Source organism: Ambystoma mexicanum, chromosome 1q (genome assembly GCF_040938575.1).
Source record: "Ambystoma mexicanum isolate Mex_15411 chromosome 1q, UKY_AmexF1_1, whole genome shotgun sequence".
Classification (NCBI taxonomy): Eukaryota; Metazoa; Chordata; class Amphibia; order Caudata; family Ambystomatidae; genus Ambystoma; species Ambystoma mexicanum.
The window spans coordinates 1,472,237,610-1,472,259,008 of record NC_090922.1 but is presented as its reverse complement, the minus strand read 5'-3'; the positions used below and the strand labels follow the sequence as shown (position 1 = coordinate 1,472,259,008).

The following is a 21,399-nucleotide window of genomic DNA, read 5'->3' as shown; positions in this document are numbered from 1 at the left end:
GGACAGCGACATGCACAGGCCCCTCCACGGTGACCTGTGCTGCCTCCTGCCCCTGGCCCTGGACTGCACCACTTGCACCAGCAGGGATGCCCCCACCAGGCCCCATGTGTGCCCCAGTGGCGGCCTCCTCCTCCTCTGTGCAAACCACCAACCTGGATGGCTCCTCACCGTCTCCCACCGTAGCAGGCCCCTGTGGGGGCTCACCCACCCCTTCCGCTGCAGCCGTGGGGGCATCCCCGCCGCCTTGCTCCACAGCGCCGTCTCCGCCCTCCTCTTCACTAGCCGCTGCGTAGAGGGAGACAAAGAACACAAGCATCAGGGCACTGTACAATGGTCCCCTAGACAGGAAGCAATAGCAGATGAGCACCACTGTCAAAGTACACTTCCATCATGTCCCTCCACAACACATGGGTCAGTCCAGGCAAAACACACACAGTAACAGGCATGGTGCATGCCATGGACATTTCCATGCATGTCCAATGGACTCTTGAAACATTCAATGATATGTAACTCACATGCATCATGGCTCATGCCTATCACATGCACACACTTCACCTCAGTCACATCCATCTGGCCCCAAACACACCAAACACAGCGGATACAAGGGTAATTTGGCTGCTTTACTGAATCTGTGCATTGTCACACACATGTGTCATGCATCCATGGCATGCACAAGTCACAGACACGCAGGTCAGGCACACAGACATGGCTACCATATATGTACCTGGCATCGGCACCCATCCCTCACCCCCACCCATGTCCAGGTACAGAGACTGGCATGCTCTCATGTTCAAAATCTGCATAGGGCTCCCCATGCGGCATTTCAACACATGCAACAACCATGTGGGTCACACATCACTGGTCGCACATGCATTACCATGATGTCCCTGCACACATACATGCATACATGGCCTATGGCACACATACAGGCAAGTATCATAGAACCAGCACACCGCAACATGCCCTGTCTCACACAGTAATGCATGGACACTTACCGCTCAACTCCAGACGGGCCTCCCTCTCAAGGATCTGGGCGTGGAGCGCTGGGCGTACGCGTTCCAGGACCCTCATCTGGATGGAACTCATGCGGCCCCGGCCCCCCTCCACGAGGCGCCGGGCCTTCACAAGGGTCCTGGACCTCAAGTCCTCCCAGCGCTTCTTGATCTTCAGGACGTCGCGGGTTGCCACCCCCTCCGCGTTGATGGCAACCACACAGTCGGCCCAGATCCTCTGCCGTCCTTCCTTGCTGGCGCGGGACGATCCAAAGAGGGCATCATACTGCCCCAGGACATGCTCCACCAGGACACCAACTTCGGTGACAGTGAAGCTGGTGCCCCTCTGCCCCTCTGGCCTGGGGTTGCCACTGGTGCCAGATGTGGAAGTGCCCGACATGGCAACCCCAGAGGCAGGTGTGGGTGGGCAACTGGGTCCTGGGGCTGGGCTGTGGAGCGATGTAATCCCAGTCGGGAGTCTTCAGTTCCAGCAGGGGTGGACACAGCAACTGGACCCCTGCAGATGGCTGATGTGTAGGCACCAAATGGCAGGGCACGGTGGCAGCAGGCAGGCAGGCAGCAGCAGAAGGCACGTGGGAGGCTGCTCGGGGCACGGGGGGCAGTAACTCGGCCTTCTGGGCAGGAGCGTGGTCTTCCGTGTGTTTTCGCGTGGCCAGCTTGATACGGAGTGATTTGGCACGTGAAAATCCTGCACGTCAGCGTGAAATCCGAGGAAAGGCCCTTAGCGCGTAAGCGCGTCAGCACGCATACGCGATTCTATTGGACCAGAGTCCCTCAGCGCGTAAGCGCGTCTGTGACGTGACCCGCACGGGTGTTCCCCACTCAGCACGTGATGACGGGGCACACGTGGAGATACTGCACGTCAGAGTGTCATCGCGTGTAATTGGACAAAAGTGCGCGTACACGCGATTGGCCTATGTACGTGTATTTAATGGGTGCGCGGGCACTTACACACGCAAGTACGTCAGCGAACCTGTATCCCGTGGTGCGTGTGAATTTCCACACGCTATTGGACTGGGAACTGGATTCCAGGGGTGCGCGGGTCACACGCTGTATCCCGTGGTGCGTGTGAGTTTCCACACGCTATTGGACTGGGAACTGGATTCCAGGGGTGCGCGGGTCACACGCTGTATCCCGTGGTGCGTGTGAATTTCCACACGCTATTGGACTGGGAACTGGATTCCAGGGGTGCGCGGGTCACACGCTCGCCTAGAACACGCGCAAAGCATACATTTGCGGACTTTAACAATAACAAGCTCAGACGCCAGGATGAACATACCGTTCCTAGCAGCAGTGGCAGTGGGCTACCAAAGGAGGAGGAGGAGGATAGTCAGGGCCAGAATATTCACACCCAGAACCAGCCTTTTCGGGATGCCTGATGACCAGGTGTATGGGAGGTACAGGTTTCCACCACACATTATACTGGACCTGGTGAGTGAGTGGGAGGATGACCTCACATCACCCACCCTGTGCTCCCAAGCACTCAGCCCCCTGGAGAAGGTCCTCAATGTACTGCACTTCTTAGCCACTGGATCATTTCAGCGGACAAGTGCCATAGTGGGTGGGGTGTCACAGGCCACCCAGTCACGCTGCCTACACCAGGTCTTGAACATCATCACTGCACGGCCATCAGTCCGCAGGCACATATACCTGCCCAGAACACCTGCAGAAAGGCATGCTGCCGCCCTGGATTTTTACGCTGTGGCACGATTCCCCAAAGTGCTAGGTGCCATCGACTGCACCCATGTGGCTCTGCGTCCCCCCAGGGCATCTGAGCACATCTATAGGAACCGCAAGCACTGGCATTCCATCAACGTGCAGGTAGCATGTAATGCCAAGGGAATCATCACCTCAGTATATGCCAACTATCCCGGCTCCACCCACGACAGCTTCATTTACCGAATGTCCACCCTAAGCCGGGACCTAGAAGCTGGGCGGCATGGCGATACATGGCTGCTTGGTGAGTATGTATGCCACTGCACATGCATGCATGTTGGATACTGAGCAAGGTCACAACCCCACCAATGATACCAATCACCACCTCCACAGGGGACAGTGCCTACCCTCTCAGCCCCCACATGATGACGCCAATTCGGAACCCCACCACGCCACCCCAGGTAAGATATAACACAGCCCACATTACAACCAGGGGCATAGTGGAGCGCACATTCGGAGTGCTAAAGTCACGCTTTCGCTCCCTTGACCGTTCTGGCGGGCAGCTGTTATACGCTCCCCCAGTAGTGTGCAGGATCATAGTGGCAGCATGTGTCCTGCACAACGTTGCAACACGCCGGGGCCTGGCCGTGGACATGGTGGTGGCCCCACATCCCCAACCACATGCACAGCCGCTGCGCATGGGAGGGGAAAGGGCACGGGGGGAGGCAGCCCGTACACAGCTAGTGGCTAATTACTTCACATAGAAATCACACCCCTGTGGAGTGCACACTGCCCTGGCACATTCCATCTGACAATCAATGATGACTCAACCTGACACTGATCCTGAATGTCTGGAGAATGAACCGTCAAAACCATATCAGCCTGAGATTGTTCACCTGGAAGTGTCACAATGTGTGCATCCCTACCCACACAGACACCACCAATGCAGTTTTGTGAAGTTACACATTGAAGCAGCTAAAATGAATACCCACTTGCAAAATGCAACAAGAGGACAGTGCCATGTCAGCCAACCCAACCCCAGCACCGCCACATGACACACCGTGCCATGTCATGCTAATTGCAGGTAAACAAAGTAATCCCCACAACATGACATCAGTCTCACTATGTACAGTGGCACTATTAGAAACCTGCAACACCTGAAATGCTCACAGCAATGCCGGACCAACAACATACTTGAGCACGTAGTACCATTAACATGACATCACAAATGTTACATATTAGTAGTCTCACCACCTGGAAATGCCTGCACTCCCACCACTACCAACTGTGCAGTGTTGTCGCCATGTAGAGTTGTAGGTGCACTGCTGCCAACATGGACCCCATCTCCAGACTAGAGGTCCTTGTGTGGACATGAGGAAGGGACCTGCAAATTGGGAGGTAGACACAGAAGAAGAGTTACACATCAATGCAACATGCAGTGTACAACACAACAGCAATATGCACTAGGAATGTATACACAGTATTGACTACAGACTGCCCACACAGCTCATGGGAGTCCAACGTCACTGTGTAATTCACTGTCACTTGGGCACACCCTTTACAAGCCCATGGAAACGGGAAGCAGGAGGGGTGTGTGTGACTCAAACCCAAGCATCTGAACCAAATACATTACAAGCCTGCATGTGCCCAGCCACAATGCAGCGTATGCCCACAGGAACCACGGAAGCCAACAGATCGTCCCAAAAAAATTGGGAATAAAAGAAATCAAAATAAAAATAAAAATAAGAAACAATCAAAAATGGCCATTGATGGGCCCGGGGGGGTTGGGGAGGCCACCCAGGAGGTCCGAGGACAGGATGCACACCAGAACCCACCTGCGTGGATCCTGGGAAGATAAAACACCTCCATGGGCTCATGGCCCACACGGCTACCCTATTGTGGGAGTATCACTGCTGTCGCTATTATCACCCTGTGCAGCTGCATCCGGAGGTGGTTGCACTATGGGAGGCAGCCCACGCAAGGCCCTAGTCTGCTCCTCCATGGCTGCAAGCATGCGGGTGTGGTAGGTCTGGTTCTGGAGGATGAGTGTGCGGAGGTCCCCATGCAACAACTCACGGGATGCCCGGACCTCCGCCCTCGTTGCCTGCATCTCAGCTGAGAGCGTACGGGTGAGACGCTCCAGCTGCTGTTCTGTCCTTTGGTGTGTTGAAGCCTCAAGCTCAACAAGAGTCGTCCTGAGGTGAAGGAGCTCCTGCCTCAGGGCTTCCCTGTGGCCCTGGGACTCAATGGAGATGGCCTGCTGCAGAGTCGCCAGTGCCGCCCGCCTGTCCCTGTTGGACCCCAACATGTCCTCCCTGTGTGACTGGCAGATGGAGTCGGTTGCCTGCTCTAGTCGCTCCATCAGCCTTTCTGGGGGGACAATGGAAGTGGCCACCCTATCCATGGCCTGAGCCATCATATCGGATGATGCAGCCTGTTGGGTTGCCATACCGTAAATGGATTGCTCCCATGCCGTATTGCCGGGTGGCGTACGGCCACCACGTCGGCGGGCACCACACCTGTCTGGGGCAAGGCGAACTGCGCCTTGCTGTGCCGGCACTGCCTGAGGCTGCAGGACTGCATTCCCCCTCTGATCTGCTGGCCCAGGAACAGGATCAGATGTCGCGGAGTGTGACCCTGCATCCGTAACCACCGAAGGCGTAGCTGCCAACACTGACATCCCCATGGAGGGTTCTGACCCTGGTGCAGGTGGGTGAGACAGAACAGAATCCCTCCCTGGAACACTCACCTGCGACGGCACGTAGGTCTCATCCGAATCAACACCTGAGTACAGCTCGGGGGAGGTGCAGCCAGAGACACCCCTTGAGAGCACGACCTGCAGCACTTGTGGGTTCTCCCCCACCACCACACCACGTCCCTCACTGGTGGTTGGTCGGCCCTCGGACCCCTCCTGGGTCTGCACCATCTCCACAACCCCAGCAGTATCAGGTGCGTCTTCCCCTGCAAAGACATGAAAACAAAGAAATGGAAACAGGCATTAGCACCATGGCACACATTGAGGGCTGAGAAGCAAGAGAACCAGTACTTGATTGACACATGTCCCACATGACTAAAACCCTCCCATGCATGCACCCTCACTGCGTATGAAGTCCAGGCAAATGGCACACACTGATGACACCAAGATGGAAGATGAACACATTTTCTGCATGCTGCCTGGCAGTGGCATCACACATTGGCCTGTGATTGGCAGGTGAAACACACATGCCATCACACAGATGGAATGTACCATTGCTATTGAGTGAAGATGGAGAGGAAGGCAGCACCTATTCATTCAGTCCAGTTCCCGCATGTAATAGCTTTTCTAATTCTAACAGGTCAGATTTTTCACCTGGAGCTGCCAGTCTGAAATGGTCCAATTGCACAGGGACATGTGTGTACAAATGATATCCAGGTAACAAAGTCACTCCACTTTACCATACCCATGTCAGACATGTGACTAGTGGACAGCGACATGCCTAGTGAAAGTGGTGGAATGCAAACAAACTGACTGAATGAACAGTGAAAGAGAAGCAAATATGTTGTGGCAAGGTGACACTTCAAGGGCAACTGGCGTGCAGTTGGGCTAGATGTCTACTGTTGGCAGAAGGGATACTGCTATGGCCAAATGCAGCTGCGCAGGAAGGATTGCATGAAGCACATGGCTGACCCATACGACTCAGGCGCACACACTCTCACCTGGCACCCGAACAGAAGCCCTCACACACACACCATGCACATGGATGACACACACATGCATGGGCACTCACCGGACAATGCCTCGTAATCAGCCAGATCTCCCACGCCTTGGATCTGTTCCTCCGTGACGTAGGTCCCAGCGACTGACTCATGTGGAGTGAGTTCCATGTCTACTACTGGAGACCCACCTCCAGTCACTAGAGTTGCGGCATGACTTGAGGCCAGCTTACTCTTTGCCCTGCGCTTTAGGTCATTCCAGCGCTTATAGCAATCATTGGCTGTGCGCCTCACAATTCCAAGGGCACTTACGATGTCCGCAACGGTCTGCCAGTGTGCCTGGCGTTGTGCAGGTGTGGTCTTGGATCCTGCAACAATGACCATCTCGTTGTCATGTCCGGACACATACTCGACAAGTGCATTCAGTTCGTCATCCGTGAAGCTGGGCTTCCTGGACGGGCCGGACTGTGTAGCCGTGTCTGGGGCATCAGCCTGTGCCGGACGAGCACTCTTCCTCTTCCGCTTGGAAGGTGGTGGTGATCCTGAGTGTCCTGCGCCGCTCTGGACACTAGGGGCAGGAGCCCTGGTGGACTCTGTATCAGGAGTGTGGGATTGCACACTCAGCATGGGAGTTGGTGCAGGCATTAGCTCTAGTGTGATGGTGTCAGGGGGAATGTCAGCAGCATGGACTAGGACCGACACTGTCCTGGCTGGGTGTGTGAGGGCTGGGGTGGATGGAGCCGCAGCTGCCCCTGCAGCCTCTCCGCCCTGCCTCCTTGGTGCAGCAGATGACCTTGCTGCCCCAGATCCACGTGGCATGATGGCATCAACGTGCACCAGCGCACGTGTCGTAGCCCTGCTGACCTGGAAGTCAGCCATGGAGTCAGCCAGGTCTGGTGCCACAATGGGCTGGTCCAACAAGGGCTGAGCATGGATGGTGTCAGCCACATCAGCCTCAATGGGAGGGGGGGGGATTATGGGTGCCCGTGACTGGTCCTCCACACATGGGGGGACAGGCTCACCCTGCAAGTTACGACCACGTCCCCTACCGGATCCACCACGGCCACCACTTGTGGCTCTACCACCTTTGCCACCCTTACGGAATCCTCGCCTCCCAGCCATGGCACTGATGTTAATGTGCGTATGGGAGTGGATGTAGACTATTGTCCTGGGCAATTGGGTGTCAAAGGGGTTGGGTACCAGATGGTAATTGTACCCTAGTGCTCTAGCAAGGCTGAATGTAACCCCTGGGGAAAGATGACGGGTCACGCAACGCACAGGAGGCCCAAAAAAGGGAGATGACGTGCACGCAACCCCTCCTAGACCACGTGTGCAGAAAGAAAAACCTGCACTACGCTGTGGCACCCAGAAACACAAGAATGAACGTATGCGTGTCACACGCAGCCTAGAATGACCTCTGAAGGGGTAGGCTACACACGGGGCTAGCACAGATGTTAGATACGTGCGTGACTCACCGTCTGCCAGGTAAACGAGCGTGTAAAAGGAGCACGTTTGGTTGGCAACACCCCCGCCAAAAGAAGATTTGTCCGCTGTCTGAGGAGACAGGACAACAGTAGAAGGGAACACTGTTTGAGGGAACAGGCCCAGGTAAACCAGTAAAAGAGAAAAAAGAGCAAAAGCTGTCAGAGGTAACAGGGAATACGAACTAGAAACGCCGTGAAGTAAATCGCGTGTGAAACGACAAGAAGTACAGAATTCACCCACTCGGTCTCCACGAAAAGCACGTACAAGGAAAACGTGTTCTACACGTACCTTTTATACAGGCCCACACGTCCAGCGTCACTTACGCGGCGTGTACGCGCTAGGGCCATTTCCACCTATTACATGCTTTGTCACTTCTGCGTGTAGGGCCATTTCCACCAATTACACGCTTTGTCACTTCTGCGTGTAGGGCCATTTCCACCAATCACACGCTTTGTCACTTCTGCGTGTAGGGCCATTTCCACCAATCACACGCGATTACACTCTGACGTGCAGTCTTTCCACGTGTGCTCTGTCATCACGTGCTGTGTGGGAAACACCTGTGCGGGTCACGTCACAGACGCGCTTACGCGCTGAGGGCCTTTCCTCAGTTTTCACGCTGACGTGCAGGATTTTCACGTGCAAAATCACTCCGTACCAAGCTGGCCACGCGTACGCACACGGAATACCACGCTCCTGCCCGGAAGGCCGAACTACTGCCCCCCAGAGCCCGAGCACGCTCCCACCTGCTGCTGCCTGACTGCCTGCTGCCCCTGCACTGCTGGGGGGTGGGGGTGATAGGGGACATGAGTGGGGGCCTGGTGGAGGCTGCCCCTGGTGGCTGGGGGGTGGGGGTGGTGGTAGACATGGGTGGGGGCCTGGTGGAGGCTGCCCCTGGTGGCTGGGGGTGGAGGTGCAGGGGGACATGAGCAGGTGTGCAGGGTAGTCCCCTGTTTTGTGGGCTGCCTGCAGGGGCCGTGGAGGGTGTACAGGGAACACCTGTGAGGACCCACCCAGCCTAATCGCGTGTGTAACTTCCAACGCACCCCTGTAATACACGTACCCTGCTGAAGTCGCGTGTAAAACTTCCCGCGCACCCCTGAAATGCATGCGCCCAGGCTATTCGCGAGTGGGACTTCCCGCGCACCCCTGAAATACACGTAGCACGCTGGGAGACATGAGTGGGGGCCTGGTGGAGGCTGCCCCTGGTGGCTGGGGGGTGGGGGTGCAGGGGGACATGAGTGGGGGCCTGGTGGAGGGTGCCCCTGGTGGCTGGGGGGTGGGGGTGCAGGGGGACATGAATGGGGGCCTGGTGGAGGGTGCCCCTGGTGGCTGGGGGGCGGGGGTGGTGGGAGACATGAGTGGGGGCCTGGTGGAGGGTGCCCCTGGTGGCTGGGGGGCGGGGGTGGTGGGAGACATGAGTGGGGGCCTGGTGGAGGGTGCCCCTGGTGGCTGGGGGGCGGGGGTGGTGGGAGACATGAGTGGGGGCCTGGTGGAGGCTGCCCCTGGTGGCTGGGGGGTGGGGGTGCAGGGGGACATGAGTGGGGGCCTGGTGGAGGGTGCCCCTGGTGGCTGGGGGGCGGGGGTGGTGGGAGACATGAGTGGGGGCCTGGTGGAGGGTGCCCCTGGTGGCTGGGGGGTGGGGGTGGTGGGAGACATGAGTGGGGGCCTGGTGGAGGGTGCCCCTGGTGGCTGGGGTGTGGGGGTGGTGGGAGACATGAGTGGGGGCCTGGTGGAGGCTGCCCCTGGTGGCTGGGGGGGTGGGGGTGGTGGTAGACATGAGTGGGGGCCTGGTGGAGGGTGCCCCTGCACTGCTGGGGTGTGGGGGTGGTGGGGGACATGAGTTGGACATGAGTGGGGGCCTGGTGGAGGGTGCCCCTGGTGGCTGGGGGGTGGGGGTGGTGGGAGACATGAGTTGGACATGGGTGGGGGCCTGCTGGCAGGTGCCCCACAGTGCTGGGGGGTGGGGGTGCAGGGGGACATGAGTTGGTGTTCATTAGTTCAAGGAGACATGTGCCTTTGCTGGGGGGCATGCCCATGTTGTGTGGGCTGCCTGCGGGACATGACCAGGGATGCAGGGTATTCCCCTGTGGTGTGGGCTGCCTGCAGGGGCCGTGGAGGGTGTACAGGGTACACCTGGGAGGACCCACACTGTCAAATCACATGTGGGACTCCCCGGCACCCCTGAAATACACGTACCGTGCAGAAATCGCGTGTAAAACTTCCCGCGCACCCCTGAAATGCACGCGCCCAGGCTATTCGCGAGTGGGACTTCCCGCGCACCCCTGTAATACACGTAGCACGCTGGGAGACATGAGTGGGGGCCTGGTGGAGGCTGCCCCTGGTGGCTGGGGGGTGGGGGTGCAGGGGGACATGAGTGGGGGCCTGGTGGAGGGTGCCCCTGGTGGCTGGGGGGTGGGGGTGGTGGGAGACATGAGTTGGACATGGGTGGGGGCCTGCTGGCAGGTGCCCCACAGTGCTGGGGTGTGGGGGTGGTGGGTGACATGAGTGGGGGCCTGGTGGAGGCTGCCCCTGGTGGCTGGGGGGCGGGGGAGGTGGTAGACATGGGTGGGGGCCTGGTGGAGGCTTCCCCTGGTGGCTGGGGGGTGGAGGTGCAGGGGGACATGAGCAGGTGTGCAGGGTAGTCCCCTGTTTTGTGGGCTGCCTGCAGGGGCCGTGGAGGGTGTACAGGGAACACCTGTGAGGACCCACCCAGCCTAATCGCGTGTGTAACTTCCCACGCACCCCTGTAATACACGTACCCAGCCAAATCGCGTGTGATCATTCCCACGCACCCCTGTAATACACGTACCCAGCCAAATCGCGTGTAAAACTTCCCGTGTACCCCTGTAATACACGTACCCAGCCAAATCGCGTGTGATTATTCCCGCGTACCCCTGTAATACACGTGCCCTGGCTAATCGCGTGTAAAACTTCACGTGTACCCCTCTAATACACGTACCCTGGCCAATCGCGTGTTAAACTTCCCGCGTACCCCTGTAATACACGTGCCCTGGCTAATCGCGTGTAAAACTTCACGCGTACCCCTCTAATACACGTACCCTGGCCAATCGCGTGTTAAACTTCCCGCGTACCCCTGTAATACACGTGCCCTGGCTAATCGCGTGTAAAACTTCACGCGTACCCCTCTAATACACGTACCCTGGCCAATCGCGTGTTAAACTTCCCGCGTACCCCTGTAATACACGTACCCTGGCTAATCGCGTGTACAACTTCCCGCGTACCCCTGATATGTACGTTACCCGCTTTGCGTTCCTTGTTTGGCAGCCCTGTAAACTGGTCCAGGGTTAGCGCAGCCCTTTGCGATGATTTAGCAATTTTGATGGCTTTTCCTTGCGCGAGGGCGTTCTTGGGGGCGTTACTGGCGCTGCTGCAGGGTCGCTGCGATACTCTGCGCCACGGCTGGTTTGGGAGCCTAAAATCCATGAATACGCTGTGCGCGGAAATCGGTTTTAGCGCACGTGCCTGGCGCAGACAATCGCACGCGGACACTCTGCGCCAGCCGCTTGCGACACTTTTCTGCGAAATTCTATGAATTACCCTCATAGTGTTTACTTCATAAGGGGCCGCGTTCGTGTGGACAATGCTGCATTTTGTTTCAATGTATACAACAGCTAACACGCTACGCTCCCATGGGCATGGCCAGGTATGTAGCTTGGTGCGCGTGTTGCGGCCATTTCGAAAGGGACAACCTAAAAATAGATCACTAAAGTCTCACCATCCCTGGGATGGTGATCACAAATAAATGTAGAATTATAGTTGATCAGCTGATAGCTGTTTTATACGATTTCCACAACCAAGTTCAAAACTAGTCAATACAAAGTATGACAGTTGTACACCAGAATCACCTCTTTTTAACTAGTGAAACAGATTGATTCTGAGATGAATGATGCAAGACAATTCTATATATTTCCTAAATATTAGCCAGTGGGTGAAACTCCTCACTTTCACTCGCTTATATCCCAGGAACAACATGGGTACATCACCACCAAGGAATACTCCAGATTGCACACCCCTAACCTTTGCCTTTGGGGGTTATTCTCTTGGATGCAGAAAAAGTATTCAATTCGGTTTGTTGGTACTTCTTGTGGTTGGTGCTACGAAAAATAATGATCTCAGAGGCTTATATAGGGGGAAAGAGATGCTTTATTGACATTCGATGGCTGCTATATTAATCAGTCAGGAAATCTTTTAAAATTGGACGTGGGACACATCAAGTGTGCCCCCTTTCACTATTTATTGAACCGCTGGTTCTTACTCAAGAAGCTGGAACTTCAATTTCTGTTTTTTCCTATTCCTGAGGCTGATGAGTCAGCAGGCCTCTTTACATTTGCAGATGGAACCGGCATTACAACTGGCGACCCAGCTTCTGCAATAAAAAAAAAATGGAAACAATCACTGCTCAGTTTGGAGGGCAGCTGGGTACAAATTTAATACCTCAAAAATCAAATTGTGGGTTCCACTGCCACGAACTTTAATCTACTTATGTTGGTAATAAAACGGACTATATTGGGGGTACAATTAACAATGGAACCAGCTTAAATAAAGTGAATATAATTTGAATCCCTTTTTAATGGTTCAGAGATTTAAATAAAAAAATGGATGGGTCTATCTCTCACAATAATTGGTAGAGTCAACCTCATTAAGGTGTCAGTATTACCTAGCTTCATCTTTTTAGATCACATTAATATTATATATTAAACGTATTTTTTAAGCATCTCCGATTCTTCTTTTTATAATTTCATTGGAAAGTTTACAAATTATGGTGGGTAATTAAACAGATCCGACGTTTAATTTCTGGAGGGGCCTGGAATTACCAGATTTTAATTGGGCAGGTATGTTGACAAGTATTGGGCAGCCATGAATTCTGAGAGTAGCAAAGCTTGGGCAGTACAATGGATATACTATTGAAATCCTGATTAGAAGAAAAATCTATTTCAGAAAAATAACATTAATGACTGAGCAAGCAGTTTATCCTATACTAAATGTGCCGGTTAAACATATGTCACCTAGTACTCTCTCAACTTCTCTGTCTTTTTCGCACTCTGCCTTTCTCGCTCGCTCTCTCTCTGTTCTACCTTTCACTTTCTTTTTCTCCCTCTGATTTGCCCTATGTCTTTTTCCATGTGGGTGAGAGTTGCTGTATCAGATGCGTGTTTACTAGAGCCACCCCTGCTGATGCTGGTAGCTGCATGGCCACAGGAAAAAAACAGATATCCTAGAGGGCTGTGTTTTTTTGCAAACACAGCTACTGATAAATAGGAAAGGAAATACTTGTACTTAATGATCACTTCCAGTTTATAGTTTAGTCATATAATAGGAATGTTACACTTGTCTTACTGGGCAAAGTAGATTATTAAAACCTACAATAACCATATCAATATATTCTGGTAAACTCCTCTTGTTCTCATTTGAAATGGGGAAGGGAACAACGAGCACCGGTGAGGGCACAAGCCTACTTTGCAAAAAATCCAATTGCATTTTGGGAATATAAGAATTACTGCAGATCTTTCAATTTGATAAATATCCCAGTGCTAAAAGGGTTGTATGCTTGAATAACTGTATACATAATACACACTCGGTTTGGTGGGCATTTCATTCTTCAGAACACTCTAGCATTTAAATGTTTGCAACACCGGACCAAATCTAATAATGTAGACAGCCTTAGGATTTCAATGTGAGCATGATATTACTGTCACAATCCACTAGTGGCCAAGGGTTGCCTGAAGAAAAGGTTAGAACAGGGGCAGGCATTGTACAATGTTGTACATCTCCAATCACTTCCCCGCCATGTCAGATCCCACTTGTGAAATCTAAGACACAAAGGGCATGGTGATTTGTGATCTGTATCAGTTGAACTATATTATGCAATAAAAAGAAATGCAGCAGAGATGGAGCATTTATTTAAGTATCCACAAATGAGGACCAGTGTTTAGGCACTCATGAGAAACGTCCATGTGAGAAGAACATGGCCTGGCACATTATTTCTTGAAGGAATGCTTACTTAGACATTACTACTTCATTTTGAGCAAACTTTCTCCTTTGAAGTGATCAGAGGTTCATGGAAAGGTAGGAGATCCCCAGGCAACTCTTGACCAATCACTTGTTCTGGCCATATTGCAATATTAGGGCTGCGCCTGAATGCATCAAATGTGGTCAGAAAAAGTCAGATTGACTTCATGATTTTGTTTTATGAAATTCTTCATAGCGGTAGGGATGTTCTGGAGGGGAAAGGTTTAAGGAAACCATGAAAGTAGATTTAATACTTACGTTCAGATTAATAGCAATGAGAACCTGGGATGAAAGCAAAATTTTGCTAATCCCGTTTCTATTTTTTTAGCCTGCGGCAAACCATTATTTCACTTGCACGGTTAGAAATCACAGCACCCATGATTGACCTATGGCTTAAGGAGATGGTATTTGTTTATCATGCAGAACGTTCCATTTATTTAAAAGAACCAAACCCAGGGAAAACTGTCCTCAAATGCGGTCCATTTGCCATGTCGTTGACAGGAAATAAAGCAGCTGTAAACGAAAGCTTATTTTTACTTGACTTCTTTTGGTCATTGTTAACTTTTACTCCTGTTGTTTATTTATTAGACAATGTAGGTTTTGGGAAGGAATAACACATTTGGTAATGATTATTATTAATGTAAAAATCCCATCAGCATCAGAAGGAAAAAGCTCAGTGAAGAAATAGGAAAGATAGCAAAAACAGAGAAGGGAAGATCATGCACAAAAAGGATTAGGATAAGATTATCAGCGAGTGGGAGCAAGAACATAGGGAGAAGGTTGGTAACTGGGTTAAGAATGAATTTGGCAGAGGGGTGCTGGGGTAAAGCAGATGGCAGAAGAGGCATAGATTCAGCTAATCTGCTGTTCAAATTGCCTGTTCATTGGATAATTCATTCACCCGAGTGGCAAGACAGTAAACAGTCAAATGACTGTTTGAAAAGTTTAACCTTTGGAAGCATGCTAATAGAATGTTTATTTGGTTGATTTTAAATGGTCTGATTTAACCTGTGGAAAAGCGTTTGACTATTTAATCGTTTTCTGCCTGATACTCTGTTATTTGGATACATTGGTGGTTTCTGGTTGCAGCATAATGCGATGGCAGTTTTTATAGGTTGTTTGGTCCCTCAAAAATTAATCCACGGGAAGCCAGTGAAGGGTTTTTTGACGCTTGTCTGGTGTGATCCCACTTTTTCTTTTTTGGTGAGGCCCAACCTAGCTGCTTGATTTTGTATTCTCTTCCTGTTCAGTTGTGGGTTAGGAAGCCAGAATATACCAGCTGCAGTAGTCTAAACGTGTGATCTGCTCAGCTCAATGCAGGGACAAAAACTCTTGCCTCTCCTTCAAAGCACTGAGGGTTGAACATGTTTTACCTTGACCACTGAGTTGACTTGTGGCGTGAAAGATGTCTTTATGTCAGAGACTCTGCATTGTGTTGCCTTCAGGAATAAGGAAGACAATTGGCATCAGTGAATGCATTCTGCCATTTAATCAGGAGATTATTGTTAGATACATTTCCCAGAATGAGAATCTCTTATTTAGATCCCCTGAGGCAGAGGAATAATTCACTCATTCAATGGGAGACCAGGCATTCTGAATGCCCTTTTCCTTTCTCAGAGGTAGATGAATTTGTGAGTCATCCACGTACATCCGGAAGTGCAATTGTTAGCTTTCGATTAGAAGGGATAATAGGAGAGACTGAAATGAGTTGTAGAACCCCAAAGAAGAACTTTTAAAGGGGTTTTTTGAAGGCTCCCAATCGACCATGTTGGACTCTTCTTGTGAAATACTGAATGAAGTGATTTGGTACATTCTTTCATTTTGAAATACAGCCCAAGAAGTTACGTATGCCTAATGAAGTTGGCTGTGATAAAACGCTGGAGCATAGAGCGCGTGTTGAGTCCATAACGAGAGCATCTATTAATATTTCTGGACTACAGCTCAACTAACTGTGAGAGGCAGTGTAGCGTCCTGGATTTACAATTGGTTTGGTTTCTGTTCTGCTGGTTGTATCCCACAAACAAGCAATACGAGATGTAAGGCCGTACACTACCGTACAGAGGGAAGATTGCATATCCTGCAGTCGTCCACATCATAACATGTTCCCGTATATGCCAACATGATAGCATTGTGAGATGTTTCAATGGCAGCCCGCATTGCCCCAGGGGTTATCAACGATATAGTGTGTTCTTGTATCAACTCACATGCCTGCTAACAGTATCAGCATTGTATCGTGCTCTATGCCAGATTGAGGGTACGTACCTACACCAGCTCACTTGTCCTCATAGTCAACATCCTGCCACAAACCTGTATCTACCAACAAATACCCCAGTTACTTTGAACATCCTGACACCACTCGGCACTAGTTGATCCCAGACAGTCGAGTATGTTATCTAGCATCAAAATAGATGCTAAGACAGTATTAGCAGTTTCTATGCCAATTCCCAAACCAGTGACAGTATTGCTGCCTCTGCGAACTTTTCCCACATAGAGCATCTTGACATGCAAAGGAGATAGCCCGCATTGCCTCTTAGAATATTAGCAATTTAGAATGTCGAAGCATTAACCCACCTATATTTTTATTTTATTGCTGTTTTGTATAGCCCCACGGTACAAAAGTTTGTTTCAAAAGACACGTAGGTAGGGAAGGAAGAAAGGGAGAGATGTGGAAGGAATGTTGGAGGTTAAGGGATGGGTGAAAAGGTGTGCTGTTAAACAATTATTGAATAAAAAGGATCAAATAACAACTGAGTGTAGGACCAAATTTACAAATATATTTCTATTTTTATATTTGTATTTGTTTGAAAAACATGGATGTCAATTTCTATCAGAAATGACTTACAATAACACAATTAGCGATGTCGGAGGCATTCACTGGAAAGGTACCTGCACAATAGCACAAAGATGAGAACAAGCAGTGAGACAGTTTACATTTGCATTTACTTTCCATTGCATTTCAGATTACGCCTAAAATAAGTAAAATTAAAAGTGCCACCAACATAACTCATAGGAGCACAGTTAATGTTTATTAGACTGGGATGGGGTAAGGTGGAAACACATGGTTCTAAAAGGTCTGACCTGTGAGTGACAATGAATCCTACTGAGCCAAAGCCTATATTAATAAACCAATCCCGCACAATCCTTTTATTGGGAGCTGAGCTAAGGGCTGGGGGCAGAAATTCTAAATTCCCTACTAAGAGGGCTTGAGAGTTAGTTTCAGGATGGAGCCACTAGGGGTGCAGAGTCCTACTGGCATGGGCTGTCTGGGTGCTGGAGGCGCATCAATGAGTTTTCAAAGTAGGCTTTCTTGAATATTAATGTTTTTAAGACACATTTCAATATGGAATTGGTTGCTTTCAATCTCAAATCCTGCTATGACAGGGTCTCTTCAACTTGGGGTGTGTCAGGAGGTCCTCCTCATATGATCTCAGGCTTCTGTAAGTCAGCACAGTTTACGGAGGCCACAGTGTATTTGGCCCCTTGTTTGATTTTGCATAAGTCTCAGTTGGTGGATTTGCTGTTTATTAAGATCTATCTATAAGTTATCACAATAGTCTAACTTCCATAGAACCAATGCTCTGTCCATGTCAACCGTTAATGTCATTTCAAGATATGGGTTCATTATACGGTAAATATGCAATTGGAAGTGTCCCTTGTTAAATACTTCATCAATCTGTGGTGTAATAGACGTATTTTAATTAAAAGTGAATCCTATGTTTTTGCTACCCTGGACAGAGAGGGTTGTGGATAGAGGGTGTCGATATTTAAACAGTAGGTTGGTGGGTGCTTGAGATCCAAAGCATATGATTATTTTTGATTTTTTTAAAATTAATATTTGCAATAGTCAATTATCTGAGCTTTCACAAAGTACAAATGTAGTATGCAAAAGAATGAAAAGGGAAAAAAGAAACATTCCTCGTTTCTCTTAGAATTAAAGGAATAACTCACAAACCGAAAACTGATACATTATGCAGTTCTTTCAAAGCTTTTACAAAAATTCTGGAAATTTTCATTTTCATCCCACCAATCCATGATATGATTGCGGCCATACCGGTATTCATACACAGGATATGCATCTTCATCCAAGTGTGGACATCTCAGAGGCAGTGGGATATGACTTTTTGCCAGCGAGTGGTCTTGGTTAGATTAAGGGCTATGTGGGTGTCCTCAGGGTATAAATGGAAGTGGCCTGAATACCGGTTGAGGAAAAATGCTAGTGGTTTGAAGTACCTGTTAAGCAACCATGGCGAGAGAGGTTAGTGAAGACAATAGGAGCTGATCAGACTCCCTCATCTTTACAGAAGGTGTACTCTAAACGGGTCATGGCATCCCTTTGATTTTCATGAACGACGTTAAAAGCTTTATCAGTGCTATGTTACTGATGTTTGCACCTGTCTTTCTTACATACAATTACTTGCAAAAGCACAGATGTGACCTCTGGCCTGTGATCAGCTAATCTTACACACACCGACACAACCACACACACACACACACACACACACAACAAACAACACACACACACACACACACACACACACACTGTGACCAATGCATTTCATTTTTAACAACATGACATTCACTGAATGAAACGCTGTAACTTGTGCTGATGGAGCGTTGTTTCTAAAACAAGCAATAACCGGCAGTATGTATATCTTTATTCATTTTTAAAGTGCACACTTAAATATGCCAGGATGGGGCTAGTGCTGAATGTGGCTTTAACCAGCAATATCCAATAAGCAAAGTGTTCATTTAACAACTGAAAATGTAATTCCTGGCTACGCCCTAAAACATGCCTTGCTAATATTCAACATTACACCATGAGGGTGCTTATACTTGCACCAACAAAATCATGCCTAAATGTAAATACATTCTGCATTTTGCTTGGATTTTTAACATTGTACTATTAGAATGGGAAGCTTATCATTATTTATATACTTGAAAAATAACATCCCTGGTGTTCACTGTATACATTAGCATTGGGCTATTATAAAGATAGACTGGAAGCAACATTTTGTTTCAGCTGCTTGTTGGAGGAGACTATATACGAAGTTTTGACACTCCAAATGGAGTGTCAAAGCTGCGTATCGGGATTGTCTTCTAAAAGCCATGTAGAGAAGGTAAGGGCTCTTGCGGTTCAATATAATGCACCCTAAAAGGGATAGAGCAGCACAGAAGATCCTGAACGCTTATTGAGCAGATCCAAGTCACTGAGAGCCAGAGCAAGAAAGGGAACAAGATGGGAACATCAGCTTTCAAACAGATTTTCCAGGATTCTTCAAATCCGCACCCTTGACCTACATTATTGGGACTTTTTCAAATTAGAAGTAATTATACTTTGTAAACCATATTTTAAATGTTTACATTTTCCATGGTCTTGAACTAAATTATAGAGTGACCGTGTTTTTTGCCAGTCTTGCTGCCCAGGATGTTTTGGACATATTGAAGTTGTGGTAAAGGTTTAGACACAGCACATGGAAAAACCTGTGCCCATCCTTGTACTTCATTGGGCCAGGCCTGGTGAATAGGAGAAAGGCTCCTGCAGGTGAATTGCTGTTGGTTCACCAGCCTTGTTTTTCAATTGCTTTACATTGTTTTTAGAATATTGGCCTCTATTAGGCATGGACCTTTTCAGAACCTGGTCTTTGCTTCCATTTAATACATTTTTAGTGGCTAGAGTGGCATTACATGGCTACTGGCTGAACTTCTTTGACAAAGATAATGCGGTTATTTCCTTGTTTATATTCTCCCATATTATAGATAGTTGTGCACATTAATGAAGGCTGCAGTCATTATAATCATAGAAGTGAACAGGAGAAGAGTAGGATGTTAGGATTTCATTCAATCACATTATTGCTTATGTTGGGCATTGCTTATTGTTTGACTATAGTCTCTGCAATGCTCACATGGTGTCTCCACAGTAGAATGGATATTCATAAATGCTACACAGAAGTATGGGAGAATCCTTTATGTGTCCCTTTTTTTTTAGTACAAGTGACATTACATTGCAAGTGTAAAAGCTTGATGTTTTAGTGGTAGAATGCCAGGATTAAATTCAATCACACTATTTCTTATGTTGGGAATTGATTAGGAGCTCATGTTCAATGAGCCGTAATGTAAATCTAATGCGTACAAGTCTTGCGTAAGACTTTTACACATTAGATTTGCATCATTGCTCATTTTCATTAATTTGGATAGGACATGTGGATCGTAAGTTACATACGATTCGCCTCGCCATTCCTCTCCACCATAGAAATACACCTGTATTTGTGCCACCATGTATTTTCATGCCGGCGTAAATGCTGTGGATTCCTACAGCACTCAACCTTTTGCACCAGCAAAAAGCAGGCGTCTTCTATACGAATCTATTGTAAACGCCTGGCAGTGTGTATTCATTTTGCACAGCAAAGTGGAAATGGTGACGTACAAGCGAGGACACCATCTTTTTACACTCTTCTTTCGCACTCTGCCATACAAAAGGGGAAAATTAGACATAGTGGACCTGTTTGCTCAAAAGTGTAAATGTAACGTATCCCTTCAGCGTGATTTAGACGGAGCTCAAATAAGAGCTACACTATTTGCAGTGCTCATATATTAAATGCTAAATAAAAGTGTGAGAGCATCCTTTATGAATTTCAATTTTTTTTTTAGTACACGTGGTGCTTTTTGAAAGTGTAAGTGTAAAAGCTTTATGTTTTAGTGATAAAACTGTGTCTGGACTGTTTTAATGACATCTAATATTGATAAAGGGTGATAGGAATTGGTTCCTAGGAGTTCAGGTGCTAGGCCAATGACAATTTTGTTGAATAATTGTCAGCAATGTTGCTGCGTACTGTCCAGTGCTCAACAGTAGAGAGTTCTCTTGCCATAAAAGCACATACGATTTCTATGGATCCTTGGGTATAGTACTGTTCTCTGCCTAAAACCAGGGGTCTGTCTAATATTAGTATTTGTTTCACAGTATCGTAAATTGCGGATACATCCATCAGCATAAATATTGAGACATGTTTGTGTCTTGTTGCAGCAGGACTTCTTTACTCAAAACACAATGTCCGTTTCGGTACTTCTGAATGGTCTGACACCAGGCCTATTTTCATAAAGGAGTCCATGTGCCCAACTATGATTTGAGAGTTGGTTGGTGATAACATTCTCAAGGATTTTAGCTACCAACTGACTATTTAGGCTATGGCGGCAGTTTTTCTAGCTTGAGCGGATCTGCAAGCAGTTTCTTTCTTGCTTGTACGTTTTTGGGATGGTCGTGGAGGGGCAGAAGGCCGTGCAGCAGCGCTAAGTTTTCTGACAATTTCGAAAATTTCAGAGGTAGTATTGAGGGCTGCGGAAACTCCGTTTTTGGATAAAAAGGCATTCTTTTGTCCTTTCAATCAGATTGGATTGTGAAGGACAGTAAGCCAACTTCTGCTTGGGTTTATCTCAATTTTGTTTAAGGTTTCTAAGGTACTTTTTCTAGCTGTTGGCTCACAGAACGATTTACTGACCTCATTCTGCGGCCGGGGGATTTACGTTT

At 49.0% G+C, this 21,399-nt stretch overlaps 1 protein-coding gene across 3 annotated transcripts in view; it reads right to left on the bottom strand.

Moving 5' to 3' along the window:
• The window catches only part of LOC138549874 (peroxiredoxin-2-like), a 1,255,072-nt gene that overhangs the window by 685,120 nt on the left and 548,553 nt on the right, over positions 1-21,399 (bottom strand). Inside the window, exons 6-7 of one of the 3 annotated variants that reach the window (XM_069642371.1) lie at positions 16,720-16,763; positions 11,995-12,234 (exon numbers count right to left, since the gene is read on the bottom strand). The exons of the other annotated variants lie outside the window; for them this stretch is intronic. Coding sequence (XP_069498472.1) covers positions 12,214-12,234; positions 16,720-16,763 — 65 coding nt within the window. The 3' untranslated portion in view covers positions 11,995-12,213. Of the gene's footprint in view, positions 1-11,994; positions 12,235-16,719; positions 16,764-21,399 lie in introns of those variants that run through there. 3 annotated transcript variants of the gene reach the window in all.